A 19,150-nucleotide genomic window follows, 5' to 3' on the forward strand; every position below is an offset into this window, starting at 1 on the left:
AGTTGTCACCTGCTCGGCTGTTTTAATGAGAATGGCAACACTTCAGCATATAACGCAGTGACTTCCTTGCGTGCAATTGCCCTGACCAGTCAATGCTTACTGCTATCGCTGATAGATAACCAACTCAACTGCGATCTCGAAGACATAAAACATTTCTTTCGTACATTTTCACACAACGTTTGGGTAAACACCAAGTTGCACATAAGTCTACATGATGCCAAAATGGCCTCCATAAGACTTATTCCAAAAGTCAAGGGTTCTAACTCAGTGTAAACTTACCATGCGGGGTGAGATGAATTTTAAACTCCACCACCACTTCCGATGTCAGCGAGACTAGAATGTAGTTCCACGCATCTGCGGCGGGACTCATGGTGCCGCCGCAAGGCTCAACCTCCGTGCAGTTGACCACTGTACTCCGCCGTGACACTTCGATGTCTACTCCATCTATCATCGACGAGGATGGAACCTCGGCAGTGGCATACACAACAAGTGGGCACAAATCGGCAGTACTGTTACTCTGAATCTTGCATTCAGAAAGAACAAAATCCAGCGTCCACATCTCCCGCGATGATGCAAACCTTAACAAAGACAAAAAGAGCGAAGTAATAATCAATGTCAGTGAAAAGATGGCTTTGAGGCATGACAGAAATATGCCAGAGCTTTAAAATTCACATCAATTGGCAAGCTTAACTAAAATATGTTATAAATTATGTTCACAAGAAGCTTTCTTGAAGAAGGCCAAGGTGGCTTTATATTCCATTCCTCTAAGCAAAGCATGGCTACGACACGCTAATATTGTCACTCGTGGTAACAATAGCTGCTGCTGCATTTAGTAAGGTGCTGCAAAGCACTGCAAAAGTTGGAGACAAGGATGTGTGCACAGCTGGTATCCAGCTGCACGAAACCTTGAGCAACGCCAAGGCCTCATTCAAGAAGCAGCTGAGCACTTCTTTCCAAGTGACCTGGTTGAATGTGAGAAAGAGAAACATGCTCAACTGAGGTGGTAAAGTTATGTGCTCCGCCAGGACACGTGCCATGTAAACCTCGGGCTTTGGTTGCGCCGAGGTAAAGCGAGGTCGACAAAGCGTGAGGCGGTGGTCAGCAAGGTCAATTGCAATGCTACAATCGCTCAAAAAATCCATGCCAAGAATAATGACTCTAGAACAATTCAGTAATACAACAAAGATGATCGGGCACGTGAAGCCATTAGTCTGAACCCGAGCAGTATATCTGCCTACTGGCTTCATGAGGTGGCCTCCAGTGGTTATGATTTCGGGGCCATCCCACTGCGTCAATACCTTACGAAATCAGCGACACAGCTCCCTCCTCAAAACAATAGTCTGTGCCGGTGTCAACGAGTGCCGTCGCATCATATCCATCGGTCACAACATCAAGATTATTGCACACCGTGCTAGGAGGGTTGTCGGAAGCTCCATCGGTAAGTTCGTCAGGAAAGTGATTGGTTCACACTGGGGAGCTTGGTGACGCGCGTAGAGGCTCTTTGGTATGGGTTCGGCAATGCCATTGGGCTTAATTTTCCCAACTAGGGGAGGTGCTTTGCCACCGACTACTGTGAGGCGGGGAATCGTAACTGTGGAGCGGTGGCGAGCGAAGGTCCCGACGAGAAGGCTGTTAGGGTGATGGTGAACGGCGCAGATATTCCGCGATGTCATGGGGCTGCTCACCAAACTCCAGGCAGGGAGCATCTCGCTGGAAGCCACGAAGACCAAGCTCGTGGTAAGGGCAGTGACGGTAGATGTGGCCGGCTTCTCCACAGTAGAAGCACACCGGGTGTTGGTCGGTTGTCCTCCACACATCAGTCTTGCTCATCCTGTGCTGCTGTGGGCGAAGATTATACGCAGGTGTAGGGGCAGTGCACGCAGGTAATGACGGTGAACAGGCGGTGGCGGGTGACGAGCGAAAAATGCGTATGTCTCGACGGCCTGTGTAGGTGAAGAAACAACAGAGCACTGTGGGTAAAGGGCCTGGTGCACTTCTTCGTGGACAGCCTCCATGAGGGCACAGGGTGCCTACCATCAGCAGGCGGAAGCAGCTGCCGAAGCTCATCTCACACAACTTTGCGGATGATCTTGAGCAAGTTCACAACGTCGAGGGAATCGGCCGGAAAGCGGGCAGCTGAGAGACTTAAAGCGCTGGGAACTCCAGCAACGCGATAATAATCGTCCACCCACGTGGCCAAGGCTCGCTCGATATTCATCGGCTCAGTTACACAAACTGCCACTGTTGTCGGTGGATCTCGAAATGCCACCTTTTACGCCCCACACGACTACGCGCCCCTTTTTTTCCTCGGTGGCTCGGGGATAGGCCCGAGCAATAAGTCGCAAGACGTATAAAGACTAACCGGCCAAGAAGGCACACACAGGAAAAAACAAACGCAGAAAAAAAGAGGCTGGACTACCAACTGATTTATTTGCAAGATCCTCAGTCACATCACATTCTCACAATCGTCATCACAACCTTCCGTCATGGAAACACAATTTACATTCGTCGAAACTCCTTTGCCTTACCTTCGCTTACCCAGCTACCTATTTGTAATACAAAACTATTTTTACAAAAGCAGCGTCGGAAACAACCAGAGTCATACACAATACAAACAGTAACAAAACCCTTTGATGGGCATGGGTATTCAACCATAAATCAACGCCATGTAGACCGGGCACACACTTTATCTAACAAGGCCTGGTGATTATAAAACACATTCAATGAACATAATTTCCTTACTTCATAAGGCAACAGAACAGTCACTACAGCATGCATCTCCTTTCTTTGCTATCAGAAAGGCGTCAAGGACCTCACGCGCTATTTTATCGCGACTTCTGCCAAGAATCTCTATACCGTCAAGCACCGGCTCACATATGCACACTTTGCAATGAAGAGGCAAATTAGACCCGGTTCCATTCTTTAGCGATTTTGAGTGTTTCAGTGCTCTGTCGTTAATACAACGACCTGTATGGCCTATATAGACCTTGCTGCAGGTCAGTGGAACTTAATAAACCACACCAACTGCACGCTTCACAAAGGGTTGGCCATGCCTCTTTTCGCACTGGGGTTTCTTTTTTTGTCCGAAGCGCGTGCACACAAACCACTCAGCTTTCTCGGGGCTGAGAAGACGACAGGCACTTTATACCTGGCAGCAACCTTTTTTAGGCTGTGGGCGACATGATGCCTATTAGGGACCTCTTGTGGTCTCCCTTGCAGAGGCTTAGCTGCGGAAATTTTCTTCTCTTTCATTTTTTGTAACAGGGTCTCTGCTACTGCAGACACAACAGAGCACGGGAAGCCTGCCTTTTGAAGTCTGTTAATTTGATTATTAAAACTATCCTCAAACATGTGAGCGCAGAGCTTGATCAGCGCCAGTTCCAAGCAAAGAGAAGCGATGGCCCTTTTTACCATCTTGGAATGTGTCAAAGCGCAAGACAGCAATTCTTTCTTTGCTCTGGGGAAATACATCCAACAAGAATGCCCTTCTGAAAAAGTGATGTTAATATCTAAAAACTGCAGCAATTGTTCTCCGGTAACCATGGGTAAAAAGTAAGGCCTTTCCCTTGTTGTCCAAATAGGCTTAAGATTCCTTCTATACTACCGGCACGTGTCAAGTTACGGTTAGTTCTTAAAATCACCAGAAAGTCATTAGGATACCTAAAAATTCGCAGGACAGAGCCTTTTTCAACAAAATATGCTAAGGCACGGTCAATAGAAGACAAAAATATATCACATAGCACTGGGGCAACACAGAAATCTATGCAAATTCCCTTTTTTTGAATGAACATCTTTGTTCCACAAGACGTCTTGGACAAAACTTTTTACTGCTTCATAAGGCCGCTGAACTCTAGTTTGCAGGAGGGCCTCTGCTCATTGTTGCCGATATTGATTGGTGAAAGTCCTCCGTAGCTCGTCCTTATAGACGTCCCAGGATGTAAAGGAGGCCTCGTGGTCTTCCTATCAGCGACAAGCAGTACACTCCAGGCAAAATACAAATTCTGCAGAGAGTGTTCAGCAGTCCAGCCCCTGTGGCGGATCACATGTTCGTACTGGTCCTCTACCTTTTCGGAGACATCCCCAAAGAATGTAGCAGCTGCACGAGGAGTCATCAGTAGGAAGACCATGAACAGTGCGAGAAAAGAGTCCATCTGCTGGTACTGGCTCGTGGTGCTCCGAGCCATTGTAAGTCGTGTTGAACGGCTGTTGTTCAGCAATAGACCGAATTTGGGAGCGAGCCCTTGAAGCTGCCAGCTGGCATGTATCTCGGCCTCTTCGTTGAAGGGGCAGAGGCTGGGACTTGGGAGGGGACTTGGAGCAGCTGGCAGTGAGGAGCTGCACTGCATTTACCCAGCACCTTCACCAGTATATGTATCATGAGGTCTTTCAGCAACCTGAGATGGCAGTCCAAAGGGACAGAGCTGCAGTGTTCAGGAGCAAAAGGCAGAAACAGGAGCCGGAGCCAGGCACAGCGGCAGCGGCCGATTCCACTCACACTTCGCACGATCATCCTCTTTGTCGCCAATCCATCTTATGCAGGCAGCAGCAACTATTGTTACCTTGGGTGACAACATATCACATTCTATGTTTTGCATGATAATTGCAGACTATTAAGCACAGGTTTAGCTTCTTGAATACAAACCTCTAGAGCTCACTGACTAAACAGCAAAAAGAAGGAACATCACTCCATTTAAAGTCGTGCTATTTATGCTCGTGATTTGCAGCACTTTCCCAATTCCCTCAAACCTCAACACTGAGATGACAGAGCTGGCTTCTCCTAGCTCTACTCACGACTCAGCTCACTTAACTGTACACTCAAGCACATAGATGGAAAGAGGCAGTCTGTTTAATCACCTGAAGTATGTGGGCTTGTTGATGCTCTGTACAGTGGGCTGACCAGGCAGGATGTCAACAACATTATCCAGGAGGTATGGGGTCAGCGAGCTAGAGAGGTACACCTCACAGGGTGAGAACAGGTCCTGCAAGCGTGTAAAATGTCTAACAGCATTTCTCTGCTAGGAACACTACGATGACAACAGCAAGTGAAATTGCTCAATGTGGCGAAATGCTAATCACTTTGACATTGCAAAGGTTTACATTAACTCGTGTACACTGCACTTATTTGAATGAGCCCCTTTTTTTTTTTTTCAAAAAAAAAAAAAAATGGAATCACCTAAAAATGTTATGGCTATTGAAATTGAGTATAAAACTGAATCACTGCCAGGAACATCCTATAGGGAACCCAAGCTGGAGTTAGCTCCACAATGCCAGCGCTCGGTTTCCGACGGAGCTGAAAGAAGCGGCAAAACCTGCGTGCAGCCGTGGCCGCGCAGCATATGGCTTACTGCGGAGCCTGCGCAGCCTGTCCGCACGTGCACACAGAGCAGGAGAATGAGGAGGAGGGACAGTCTAATAAAGAAGAGCGCAAAGCCGGCACTTTTCGCCAGTGGGACTTTTCATTTTTATGTTTTTCGGTTCCTCAGCTGGCAAAAAAGCTTGGAAACATTTTTTTAGCAGTGCTTTCGAAAGCAAGGAATTATGATTAGCTGATAGACTGTCATCACTGTGCGCCACTTCAGGTCCTGAAAAACGGCCCAGGTAGCATCAAACAGAATATTGTTATAAAATTGTTACCTAAGTCCCCTGAATGTTGCCTAACGTTTTGTGACATAAAAATCTTAGTACAATATTCAGAAGAACACAATACACTAATACTTGACTTTTGAATGTTACAATATTACATAATATTTTGTTGCTTTCAAGAAATTGTTTAATGTTATAAAGAAATTTTAATATAACCTTCTACACATCAAAATAATGTTTGAATCGTAACTATAAAAGAACATAAAACAACATTTCAAGCGCAGAGTCCCAGCCCTCCTGAACTAACACAGCAGCTAGGGGAAGTTAGTTCGATGCTGCTGTACTAACTCAATGGCGTATCTACCCTTTACGATGACTGGTTCGTAACGACTTGGGGTCATTTATCAGAAGCCAAGGCATGTCATTCTTGCAGCAGTTTTCTCTCTCTCCTCGAGACAAACAGCGAGGAAATGCCTGACGACCTTCGATGCAGATGGGGACAGCTTTCCACGGAAGCCTTTGTCTTTGTAGTTCTACAGCTACCCTGCGCAATCCCTAGTTCAGTTATCTGCTCAAGCGAGTGCAACATGTTAGAGCTCCAGAAACAGGATCGTGTATGAGGATAGAACGATTAACAAATCTGTAGTCTGAGGCTGACTCGGTTCCCCAATGGCCGCTGTGGCACCGCCAGGTATAACCAGCAGTGTGAAATACAGGCGGTACGAGAGAACAAAAAGGGCCAACAACCACCCCATTACCATTTATCCGTTTACCACACAAGTTGTATGAAAAAGTGCACTGTAATTTAATCATTGTAGTTTTTTCTCCCTTTTCTTGGAATGTGACGGCGGCTAGAATGTAGGAGGAGGAGAGCAACAGCCGCGCGTGTGCACTTAAACACGTGCTCGAATGCAGTGCAGAGCAGACTATGCAGCCGCGTCGCAAGGAGGTTTTGCCAAGGCCTCCATAGAGGGCGCTGGCACAAAGCGCAACACCTCATGGCAGAGGTTGTCTCTTCTACTGTCATTGGCATGACAAAAATAATGGCTTGGTATTTCTTGCGTATCAGTATCACTTCTCTAGCCTGCCACAGTTGTGAATACAGACAAGCCTCGTGATCATCTCAAGTGCCCCTCAGCTAGGATCTGGCAATCGGATTTAGGCCAATAATAGAAGGCCCCGCCACAGTTGAGTAGTGGTTAAGATGCTCGACTACTGCACTGTAGTACCCAGGTTCGAACCCAACTACCGCCGGCTGTGTTTAGATGAAGGCGAAATGGAGAGTCGTCCATGTGCTGTGCAATGTCATGCATGCTAAAGATTCCCAGGTCGTCAAGATTACTCCTTAGCCCTCCACTATGACACCTCTTTCTCTCTTTACACTTCCACACCTACCTTCCTTCCTTCTCTTACAGCATAATTCAGGTGTCCACAAACAAAGCACACTGTGCCTTTCCTCTCCTGCAATAAGCCAATTTAATTTAATGTAGAAGCGTTCACTGCAAAGTTATGTCGCGGTCACTATGATGCAGGATTAAAAAAGAAGAAAGGTGATCTTGCGTGCCAAGGCAAGTGGCAATTCTCAGTATGTTTGGTGCTCCTGAATCTCGTATGTGTTGTTGGCGAAAATAAAAAGATCAGCGAGTCGACTTGGAAGGACTTTAACAGGCCGAAAAAGCAGTTTCCAGAAATAGAAAAACAACTTGCCAACTTCATGAAACAAGATGCAACTACAAAAGTCTTGAAAGTTAGCGCAGCTGACGAGGCAGGAAGGCCTAATGCAGACAGAGTTCGAAGCCAGAAGGTGCTGCCTTACAAACTTTGTGAAAAGGCACAAATTTCTGCTTCAAAGGCTATCGGGCAGACACCAGAACTGCACTAAAGGTGTGTTGTTCCAAGCAAGATTAGTTTATCGAAGAATGAAAATCTGGCGCGCGTATAGTTGAAGACATTTCATTTTTCCAATGAGAGCTCTACTACTCTAAGTGCAACCCAGTTTCACCTGGCTCTGACTCAATGACCCTGAAACCAGGCCAAGGTCAAACCAAGCAAACATCCCAAGCAAGACTAGCAATGTATGCCATGTATGACTATATATTGGAAAGGAAAGGCGCAGTATCTGTCACAACCCTTCGTGGACACCTGGCCCAAGCTGTAACGGAAGGGAGAAAGGTGAGAGCAAAAGAAGAGAAGCTATTTCGAACGGCTACGGAACAGTTTTGGCCCCCTTAGGCTCTTTAACGTGCACCTAAATTGCCAAGCACATAAGCGTCTCTGCGTTTCAGTTCTATCAAAACGCAAAGGCATCCTTGTGCTGTGCAACGTCAGTGGAGGGAATGCAAATGCAGCCTCTGAAACACCTGAGCAGCGAGAAGCCGATTGGCGGCTAAACAGAAGGCTTACCATACCAAAATTGAAGTGGCTTTGCAAAACCAAGTACTACAACAAACTTTTCGCTCAATATAACCAAGTACGCAAGGCTAAAAGTCAATTTTTTTTCCGACTACGAATAATGGGTACAAATTAAAATCAAGGGTGCTTTAGGACCAACCAAATACACTAAAAAGATTGTGTCAACCCCTACCTTTAAATCAAATTCAAATTAAATGAGCAATGGTAATAAAGCTCTTCAGTCGCTGCCCTAAAAGAGGTTAAATGGACATTGGGGTCCTCATTCAGATGATGCTGACAATTTTACATTCACAACTGCTAGTACGCGTCCTTTCCACTGCCCGGAATACAGAGGAAATAAAGAGTATACATAACTAAGAAAAAAAATAGAAAAATAACACTTTTGACAAAACTGTGGTGGCACGAAAAGAGGAGCAACTGAGAAAGTTCGAGCAAGATTCACAAGAAATTCTTTCCACTAAAACTGCATCATTTTTTGTAGAATTAGAAAGGTTGCTGTTCCTTTTGAGAAATTTTGGTCACATTTAAGACAGCAAGCACAGTTCCCAAGATTGTGCATGGAAAGTTGTACAGATTTTTTGCACATGGCTCTCAGACAATCGGATTAATGGCAAATGGCAGATGTATACGGGCACCAACTGAATGGCACCACTACATAGGTGCCCTCAAGAAGCTATGGTTGCAATTTGTTTGTACAGGGTCGTCCACTTTTAGCTGTAACACTGTCATTGCCTTCAAAACAACACTGCACCCAACGCAGGCACATATCGATGCAAAGCGCTACAAGCACAAAGGGATCTGAGGGTGGTGCTTCGTATAGCCTGCATTTTAGCTTTATGGCATTGCCTGGTCGGATGCAACGACACTTAGAAAGCAGTGACGGTGCTATAGCTAGAAGTGGATGACCCTGTACATTACAAACCAGAAAGTACCCGAGTGGCTACCACTGCAAGTGAAGGGAATTTTTACTTTCTGTCTCGTATGCAAACATCATATGTAACACTAGTGGGTTTGCATGAGAGCGTCTTCAACGGAAGTGAGTATGGTTGCATTTGAAAGTCGCTATCTGCTGCCACTCGCTCACCTCTCAGCCTCCAATGAAGAAAGGCCTCAAAGCATTGGGCTGCTAATAAATATTAGTTGGTGCAAGTATTGTTCAGCTTTTACAGCACTACTTGGTGAATTTGGCTGGGATGTTCACAGCAACATCATCTTTCTGCAACAAGTGCATTCATTATACTAAAGGTGTTGCTTGAGGCCCCTTAAGAGTCTGTTTTCCAAGTGTGCTCACCACTGAGGCATGATACCAAGTTGCCGACCAAGGTCTGAAGTTAGCTAGTCAATGTGACATCGATAAATTAAGAACATTGTGATTATCAGGATGAACAAACTTTATAAAATGAGATGTGTGCAAGCAGTGATTTTCTGAAGGAAAAAAAAACAACAACAATAGCTGTATGACTGATCCTTCACTGACACCTTTCAAAGCTCCCTCTTTTCTTGTTCGTACCTGCTATGTATTTTTCTTTCATTCTTTATTTTCTTTCTTCCTCTTTTGCCAGAAACTTGCACGCATGCAATTCTGATGCCAAAAACAAAATTGTGTTACCCGATAGTCAGCACTTGTGTGCCTGTCTTCTCTTTCATCTGCCCCTCTACTCGCATCACTTTTAATTTGCCAACACCACGTCACCTTTTTTTCCCACACCATGAACCCACACTCATGAAACAAATTGTACATGACAGCGTACACAATCTATGTGAGGAGCTCAAAGCTGTGTAAACACTTGGCACCTTCTGCAAAATCCTCTGGTGAGGATCTAGCGTGAACGCTGCTGCAAACCACTGGCCGGGGTCAGGTGAAGTGACGTTGATGATGTGTTGCTGGGAGTCGGTGCTAAAGATAAGGCTTCGCATTCGCTGCCGCTTGGTCACAAAGTGCTCAGGAAAAGTGGCATTCAAGGGGCTTAATACAGGCAGCCCTCCAAACTGAAGGTATCTGCAAATGTACCACAAGTAAAGAAGATAATGTCAAACATTAAACAAGAGGGTGAAAAAAATACACTACAATCTCTGGGAGAGGTTCATATGGAGTCATAGATGGCTTCAAGCAACAGCTGTGCTCATACTACATTGTATCCAGGAGAATACCATGGATATAATTTTTTACTGTGCCAATTTTACAAGGAACAAGGAATTCAATGAATGCCAGGCCTATTAAGTGTCTCTACAGCTCTGAAGCAAAGTGCAATACAAAGGGCATGTACTCAAAGCCACGATGTGGTGTTTTTACATGAGCCGCCATCCAAAATTCAATCCAATCCATAGCTGCAAATCTTACAGGACATGGTCACTACCACCATCCTCATTATGGTTAATGCTTGCCTATCTAACATCACACTGCTAGCTCTCAATTACATCACAATGTTAACTACCAATCGCTGACTTCAACATTAGCGCCACCACATAAAATAAGACATCAAAGTGATTTGGAAAGCATGATGGAGCTGCAGGAATGGCTCACAAGTGGACGGTGTCTGGTCTGCAGTGACTGCTGATGTTGGCCTTGAACATCCATGTAGCTGCGAGCGTGCCTTGAGGAACAATGAAAGGCAGCAACGTCACGTCACCATACCGCCGGTACGGGTACACCAGCCGTGGCTCCAAGCTCTGGCTCATGACAGCTGTGTCCAGATCTGTAGAAGGCACAACACTCTCTACAGTGGAATATTACTTGGGGAAAAAACTGCTGCCACGGTCAGGTCAAACATCACGAGTCGCTAAATGTAGACTCGGCATTTAGGCAAAACACAATTTTTTCTCTAACTCTACAATCTGACACAGAGCTTCACTTTTCCTTTTTTTTTTTCACCAGTGTTACTACTGTATTATGCATTCTGTTACAATGGTGGTGTAGATCTTATGTCCATCATTTTTCATATCTAATGTAAACTTTCTGTGATTGTTTTATTTGAATCCTTTGTACTGTCCACCGCTGCCTATAGCCTTTAACTAAGGCTATGAATAAATAAAACAGGTTGGCAATGTGATATGAGTAGATGCTGCTGATACCTTTACATCGAGTCTTGTGTCATTCTTTTGTACTGTGCTTGCAGACCATTACACATCTGTCTGCCCACAATCAGACATCTCTTGCATTCATCTAGTTTATGGCTAAATGTTTCACAAAATTTGAAAGAGGTGGCAATGCAGACACAATTAGGACACATTAAAACAGCAAGCTGGGGAGTGCTTCATTTTGAGGAATATGTCCGTGGACAAAATTTCTTCCTTGAGACTGATCGCCAGCCACTTCTGGAGCTCAAGGGGTCCATGGATATTGACTTAACTGCCTCCACGGATACAGCGTTTTCGACTGAAGCTGATGCACTTCCAGTACCAAGTAAAGTATGTACCCGGCAAGTTGTTAGCCACTGCTGACACGCTCTCACGGGCACCAGTGGATGGTTCACTGCCAAGGCAAGTTGATCAAGTTGAGCTCTTTGTGGAAGAGATTCTTCGCTCACTCCCAGATTTCGTCTCTACACGTCAAGAAGAGCTTCACCAGGCACAAGCCATTGATTGTGAGTGCAACCTTCTGCTTGAATACTGCACTAAAGGCTGGCCCAGGCAATCAAGGCTGCCTCTTCACATTTAAAAGTGCTGGCAGCATCAGGGGGACCTAAGTGTTTGTGAAGGTTTTCTTCTGAAGGGAGTCCGCATTGCTGTGTCTTTGGCTCTTCAGCATTCCATGCTTGACCTCATTCACAATGGGCATCAAAGTGTTAACCGTTGCAAAGCTATTGCTCGAGAGTCCGTATGGTGGCCTGGAAGAAACAGCCACATCGAAACGCCCGTCTCTAACAGCGCCAAGTGCGCTGAAACGAGTTCAATGTGCAGAACCGATGTTGCCTTCACAGTCAGGAGTCTTCACAGTCTTCCCTGACAGGAGGTAGGAATAGACCTTTTCTATCTGAATGGTCAAGATTATGTACTGCTGGTCGACTACAGGTCACACTTCTCACAAGTCATCACTCTGCATTCTACAACAGCACTGGCAGTCATCGAAGCAATTAGGAGCGTCTTTGCACACCACGGCATTCCAAACGTCGTCTGCAGCGACAACGGTCCACAGTTTGCATCCAATGACTTCTCTGCCTTTACACAGACTTATGGCTTCAGACATGTCACCAGCAGCCTACGTTTTTCGCAGTCCAATGGGGAGGTGGAGAGGATGGTGCGAACTGTCGAAATTGCACAAAGCTAACGATCCTTTCTTGGCCCTACTGGCCTACAGGGACACTCCTGGTACCAACGGTGTGAGCCCTGCACAGCTTCTCATGGGCAGACGCCTACAGACGAGAGTTCTCAAGATAGCACAGCAACTAGAGCCAGGCTGGCCCTCGTCGCATTCTCTTAACCTGCGAGATCGAGTTAATCGGAGGACACAGACATGAGACTTTAACCAGAGACACGCAGCCCAAGTACAGCGCCCACTTCAGACCAGTGAGCATGTCTGGGTGCAAATAGCCCTGTGATGGTTCTGGGACCAGCCCAGCACCCCCGGTCGTACGTCGTAGAGACCCCGAAGGGTGTCCTCCAGCGTAATTGTCTGCACCTTGTCCTAATGACCAACTCTTCAGGGTCCAATCTGTCGCCAGAGAGGAGCCGCCCGAAATGAAGCCATCCGGTAGCGAGTCTACTACTGCTGGGCCTACCACCTCTACTTCGTCTGCTTTACCCAAGTCCCAACTTACTGCACCCATTCATGTGTCCCGGTTTGGAATAATGATCCCGAAAAGACTGGTGTGAGGGCTGTGTTGTGCATACTGCTCCTTCTTAAACAAAGGGGGATGTAGTGTGTGAGAGTTCCGCTAGGTGGCACCATTGCTTCCCCAGCTATATATTTGGGTTCAATAAAGCCCGAGGGTCTTTGGCCAGCTGAGCGGCGGTGCGTCTCGTTTGGCGTTCGTGCTTACAGAAGCACATCCCGCTACAGCAACGGTTTGTCGGCCAAGAACAATGGTCAATGAATTGTCATTTGTCTCTGACATGCACCACCGGCAAGACCTCAAAAACTTTCCTGAACATTAATATAGAATATTTATTAGTATCTGCGGCGGAATGGATACAAAAATATAAAGACGCAGGTCAACAAAGTGGTCTTGCAGCTGGGTTACCATCTTATTAAACAGACACCAGCCCGAAGCTTTCTCTCGCACCCAACAACTTGGCTTACTTTCAAAGCAGGAAAGAAGAAAAATATGTCGTCTACGCAGAACTTCCGTATTTTCAAGTGAGTTAGCGCCGCTCACAGTATGCTTCATCTGAATGAGCTACGGCCTTGTCTACCGTTAGTGCGCGTAAATCCTTTACCGCAAAGCTGTGCACAGCATTCGATGAAACACTAATCATGTTTAAATTCAACATCACCTCTGCTGCGAGCTTATTTTTTTCCCTAAAGAGAGTAAAGCAGCAAGAACACCACAACGTGGGAACGCCGTTGCGTAAGGCTGCTTGGCCCGCGAGGAAAACCACCGAAAGCGCAATAAGCAGTCACGTCATCCGGCTTGGTGAAGAGGGGAGGCGAATACGGACAAAGTCAGCGTGCAACGACCTCCAGCATGCCCGGCACCACTTCAATCGTGTTGTCCTGTCTTTTCACAAACTGCAGTATTGGCGACGCACGAAGTGTATCTTTGTGTCGCTCCATAGAGAAAGGTCGCCCTTTGCGCGCTGACACAAACAAACGTCACGTCGCGACGAATGGCGCACGTGTCTAACGGGCATAAGTAGGGTCCCTGGAAAAACTTGTAGTGAATAACAAGCGGATTATGCAGCACGATTGTCCCATATGTCGAACGACATCGAAAGGCGAAAATCGAAAATGAACGACAGCGGAGGGGCGCTCAAGTAAGATGATTCCGGTGTTTCAGAGATACCGCAGTAGTGCAAGAAGGAATCGAGTGGTCCGAACCAAGCAAAATCTAAATAACAATTTGTTTTGAGCGAAGCATCAGCAGCAGCAGCAGCAGCACCCACAGCAACTCATTTATAAGGGAACAAGACGAGCTGATACAAGATTGGAAGACCGCTATGGATCACAACAAGGAATAATTGATACATGTGAAACGACATAGCAGTACGATTGTCACTTCTACAGCAATACGTAAAGGCAATCGTTGCTTCCTTTCATGGGGCAAACCAAACGCATGCTACCGCGCTTCAAGCGCGGTCTTCAAACAAAACCACACTTACCACCGCTTGCGCTTTGCCATGACACAGATGCAATGATCAGGATCACATTCTGCAGAGACCACGATGCTGGGGCCATTCTCAAAATTATTGTCATACTCGCTGCCCCATCCACGGCCTGCCCGCACCACCCGACCAACCCCAGCCAACCCGACCCACACCAGTGACATGCATTGAAGCGAACCACTGGCACCACTTGTTTGGTTCTGGGCTGGAAGGAGGGCGCTTATCTGTCCACTTTTCAGTTAGAAATGGCGCTGTTTACCAACCCTTTGTTTTCTGTGCAACTGTACTCTGTACGTCTATTTGGTCAGTCACCTTTTGGCTGTGACTGGCTCTGACCGGCTGCTAGTTTCGCGTGTGCGTGTGTTGACTTCGGCGGGGACTTGTTTTCTCGGTCTTGCACTGCGAATTTTGTGCGTTTGCGGTTACCTGTAGAAAATAGAACCGAAAGGACAGCGCGCAAGTCAGTATGGTAAGTTCAACATCTTTCATTCTGCGAATTTAAAAAGGTGGTTGCGAAGCACCTTTATAACGTGTGCAACCCGAGTGAGCTGAAGTGTAATTTGTGTTATTGCAGTTGCCGCTATCCCTGCTGCGGACGGCCCAAAATCACCCCATGGTAAGAGAAAGCTCTTAGATAGCCAGAGTTAACTCTCTTGTTTCTTTTGGGCTTTAACCGTTCGTTGTGCTTGCTTTCAGCTTGTGGAGCTCAAGAATGGAGAAACTTACAACGGCCATTTAGTGAGTTGCGACAATTGGATGAACATCAACCTCAGAGAGGTTATTTGCACGTCCAGGGTACGTTAATCCTGCTCTGTGGTCATATTTAAAAAGCCTCATTTCTCTTAATTGGCAGTGTCTTCGAGCAGCTGCATGTATGCTGTATATTCGTGACCTTTCACAGTTTTTCACATTGCTCTGGTTCTGAACTAACTACACCCTAACTGTCCACATTCATGCTCCGTCAAAAGTAAGGAACATCCTTGGGAACCGTAAGCTTCGAACGGTTGAGAGGGAAAGTTTCTCTAACCCTCAACAGATTTGGAATGTTGTTGATGCGTAACGAGCCAGAGAGGACAGAGAAAACCCAATCTTTTGACAAAGGATGTACTACACAGCACTCCGAATGCCGCCGTACAACAGCAAAGATAAAGATGTATACATAACTTCTGTACCCGCATGGCTGGACTGAAGTGACCATCTAGATTGCTTACCTGGTATTGCAAAAAGACCTAACCCTCTACCTCCTTGGTACCTGTTTCCTGCAGTCTGCGGCCTCTCTCTCTCACAAAGCTCCAAAAAACAATAACTCCAAAGAACACATTATACAAGAATTCCTTCAGCTGAAAGAAAACTACAGTAACTTCATGGACTTTTACACAGATGGCTCGAAAACAGATCATTATGTTGGAAGCGCAGTAGTTCGAGGTGAATGGGAGGAAATAAGACTTCCCCAGTGTGCGTCCATCTTTACGGCTGAATGTTATGCTGCCTTTGTTGTCCCCCCAAAGAGAAAATAATAAAAGGAAACCTCAGAAGTACTTTTTACACAGATTCCTTAAGTATAGTCACAGCACTTCACTCAAGAAACGCAGTTATACCACTACTGGGAAACATAATACACAGTATAGCAACACTTACAGATGAAGGACGAAGCATAAAAATTTGCTGGGTCCCCAGTCATGTTGGAATCCAAGGTAATGAGAAAGCAGACATGTGCGCTGCAAAAGCTCGAGACAAAGTAAAAGAAGTGCAGATGCCATCTAAAGACTGCATGAAATTGGTACATTGTAAGCTGACCCAAAAATGGCAGTCCACATGGAACACTGAAATAAATAACTACACCTCATAAAGCCTGAGTACCCACCTGAGTACCCACCATCAACGTTCCAAAAAAGTGGCTCTATGCCGTTCACATAGGACACACACATTTAACACGCAGCTTTATTTTAAAAAACAGGATAAGCCCTTGTGCAATTCATGTGGACATGAGCTAACAGTCATCCACATTTTACTCTCAAAACACCTTCCGCTGTTTTACAAAGAACACATTCCACTTCATTCAGCGTTGCTTTTAAGTGAAAATGCTCTCGTTGATTTGTCCTGTGTCTTTAGGTTTTTAATAGAAGCAAATGTTCTGAACAGAATGTAAATTTTAATTACATAAATACAACACTCTTACCCTTGTGGTTGGTGCATGATAGCCTAAGTTGCTTATGCGCCACTAAACCCAACACAACACAAACACGCTACTCAGTTCTGACTGCATTGGATTTCCTTTTTGTTTTGTTTCTTGACTGGTCTTAATATGCTGTTTTACAATGTTATTTCCCCCGCTTATGAAATGCCTTCAGGCCTTTAAGGCTTCGATAAATGAAATGTTAAACCCCACAAACCAACCAACCAACCAAATGAAATGTAAATGAAATTGTGTACACCCTCTCCAACAGGACGGTGACAAGTTCTGGCGAATGCCTGAATGCTACATCAGGGGCAGCACCATCAAGTACCTCCGTATCCCTGATGAAGTGATAGACATGGTGAAGGAGGAAACTCTCGTCAAGGGCAGAGGACGTGGTGATGCTGGCAAGCGTGGCGGCTCTGGCGGACGTGGTGGACGCGGAGGCAGGGGTTCGTAAATTCTGTCGTTTTCGTCACTTTATTATTTCTATAATTAAAGCTGCCTTACCGAGGACAAGCATGCCACCTGCACGACCGCGGTTTACATCTGATTTGAGTATCTTATTGACTGCGCACATTCGACTTCATAGGCACTGAGTAGGACTCTGGGATCCACGCAAGAAAAATGTAGTCTGAGGCTATTGCAGTCTACTTGTGGAAATGCCCAGTTATGGTTGTTCCTGTATGTTGTTTTCCCAAATTTTCTATCATGTAAACTCCTTTCATTCAAAAGTAGCTGCTTTGTTGTTAGAACACTGTCGGTTAGTAATGCACTCCAACCTAATTTCCTCTGCATCGATTTTAAGATGGTGTGTAGCAGTTTGTATAAAAGCTAGAGCATGCCATTAGCATGTTCCTTAGGGACGAGACAAGCAACAGCTTGTATCTTTTTTTTGCAGGTGGGCCCTTCGGAGGCAGGGGAGGCAGACCTGAGGGCGATTCACGAAGGGGTGGTGGCCAAGGAGGCAGGGGTGGCAGAGGTGGCCGAGGTCGTCCTGGTTGAATTCTCAATCCTGTGTTATTGTGTAGAGCCTGGACTGAAGGCTGCCATCATTGTGTACATTGCAACAGCGTAACCCTATGTCATCAGAGCTCCCATCATGTCAATAAATCCTCATGGTCTAAAAAAAATTTCATTGCTGAGCTGGTATGCTCGCTTGACAATGAAGATTTTAGAAATGTTCACCATTTGGGCATTCTGTGTAAAGACAGATTTCGTTGCAACAATTTACATACATGGCATTTCATTTCATTCTGGCTTAAATAGAAAAATGTATGCATTAGAAAATAATAAAAATATATCAGATTACAGTCGAACCCTGTTATATCGAATTTTGGTTATATCGAACTTACGAAATATCCCCTTGAAAATCCCATGCAAAAGTATAGGAAAGCCGCGTCATATATCGAACTCAATTTCACCGGTCGTTCGATATATCGAACTCCGCACCAGGCACTGGAAAATGTGCCTTCCCCAAAGACGATCGCACCAACCTTGGCCGATTGCCGCGTGACGTTTTCAAGCCACGCGCGGAAGGAATAAGAGGAGACAGTTCGGCGACGGCTGGTCTGGGCAGCGCCGCGCCCATTCCCCAAAGGCGCGCGCATCCGCAGTTGTCGTTTCCCGCGCGCCAACACATGACGTTTGCAAGCCATGTGCGTGGATGTGTCCATTCTTTTGCCGAGCTATCTCTCTCCTTCAGCACGCGCAACGCATGCGCCAAGCCAGCTCAGCCCGTTTTCAGATAGACGTCGGACGCTTTCTCCAGCGGGTGTTGCGAACCCTCTGCGTGCGTCGGCGCGGCGGCTGACGTGGCTATGGCGCCTGCGGATGTTAAGAAGCGACAGCTCTCTCTCTCTCTCTCTCTCTTTTTTGCGTTTTTTTTTTTTTTTTTTTTTTTTATCGTTGTGCTGTACGCGCGACGTAGCGTAAGATATGGCGGCTGCGGACGTTAAGAAGTGGCAGGGTGTTTTTTTTTTTTTTTTTTGCGGGGATGTTTATTTTATTTATTTTTTTTAATCGTTTATCCTTGCATGTATGAATCGGCGAACGCACGCGGTCAGCTGCTGCGATCATGACGCCCGCCCAAGCGCGGCATGATAAATCGAACCAGGCTTGTGCAATCAAGCCATCACGTACGGGCACTCTGCCAAGTTCGCTCCCCGCCACCGCAGGAGCTATCAAAAGATAAACGCGCCCCGACGTTATCGCTGCGCAACATCTTGGCACGCTGCTAATGAGCTGTGGATGAGACGACCGAAACGGACTGACGCGAGCTATCGACATGCAAGCGAAAATGCTCGCGATTTCTGCCTTTCTGCCGCCCCGGCGACACAAAAACCTTGTTTTGAGCTACCGCGGTGGCTCGAGCGGCGAGAGGGACGCAGTTTCAACAAGTTTGAAAATTTTCGCTCTGTCGCTGCCGCTCGTCGCTGAGATCGCTCAGTCGCTTGCATGTGAGCGAGCTGGCCTTAACGCATTTTTTTTTTTTTTTTCAAATTCTCGGTAGCAAAAGTGGAGGGTGGGTTCATTATGCGAGTGAGTTGATTGCGCGACAAATGCGGTATCGTTTTTTCGCATCGCAAGTGCCGTCACAAGCCGATTTCTGTATATCGATATATCGAACTATTTCGCGATCCCCTTCGAGTTCGATATATCCGGGTTCGACTTATATATAACTTACTTCCTCACCTTGGAGAAAAGTCGATTATCTTT

At 46.2% G+C, this 19,150-nt stretch overlaps 2 protein-coding genes across 3 annotated transcripts in view; one reads left to right on the top strand and one right to left on the bottom strand.

The window, feature by feature from the left end:
• Positions 1-14,467, bottom strand: part of LOC146181959 (transmembrane protein 8B-like) — a 38,741-nt gene extending 24,274 nt beyond the window's left edge. Inside the window, exons 1-5 of one of the 2 annotated variants that reach the window (XM_084576952.1) lie at positions 14,254-14,467; positions 10,520-10,691; positions 9,790-9,994; positions 4,855-4,979; positions 280-578 (exon numbers count right to left, since the gene is read on the bottom strand). In XM_084576952.1, the coding sequence (XP_084433078.1) occupies positions 280-578; positions 4,855-4,979; positions 9,790-9,994; positions 10,520-10,691; positions 14,254-14,347 (895 nt within the window). In that variant the 5' untranslated portion in view covers positions 14,348-14,467. The remainder of the gene's footprint in view (positions 1-279; positions 579-4,854; positions 4,980-9,789; positions 9,995-10,519; positions 10,692-14,253) is intronic. The other variant, XM_084576951.1, reaches the window with a different exon arrangement.
• A 100-nt stretch (positions 14,468-14,567) lies between these two features.
• LOC146181960 (U6 snRNA-associated Sm-like protein LSm4) lies at positions 14,568-17,564 on the top strand. The gene is made up of 5 exons (XM_084576953.1): positions 14,568-14,725; positions 14,831-14,872; positions 14,953-15,051; positions 16,704-16,884; positions 17,334-17,564. The coding sequence occupies exons 1-5, from the start codon at positions 14,723-14,725 to the stop codon at positions 17,435-17,437; spliced, it is 429 nt and encodes a 142-aa protein (XP_084433079.1). The 5' UTR covers positions 14,568-14,722; the 3' UTR covers positions 17,438-17,564.
• The last annotated feature ends 1,586 nt before the right edge of the window (positions 17,565-19,150 follow it).

The sequence above is a fragment of the Amblyomma maculatum genome, chromosome 8, assembly GCF_055883805.1.
Source record: "Amblyomma maculatum isolate TAMU_Amacu chromosome 8, ASM5588380v1, whole genome shotgun sequence".
Lineage (NCBI taxonomy): Eukaryota > Metazoa > Arthropoda > Arachnida > Ixodida > Ixodidae > Amblyomma > Amblyomma maculatum.

Bases quoted from the DNA above. Each gene is read 5' to 3' on its own strand.
- LOC146181960 (XM_084576953.1), top strand. The intron at 14,873-14,952 runs GTAAGAGAAAGC...GCTTGCTTTCAG, and splicing joins CGGCCCAAAATCACCCCATG to CTTGTGGAGCTCAAGAATGG. The intron at 16,885-17,333 runs GTTCGTAAATTC...TTTTTTTTGCAG, and splicing joins TGGTGGACGCGGAGGCAGGG to GTGGGCCCTTCGGAGGCAGG.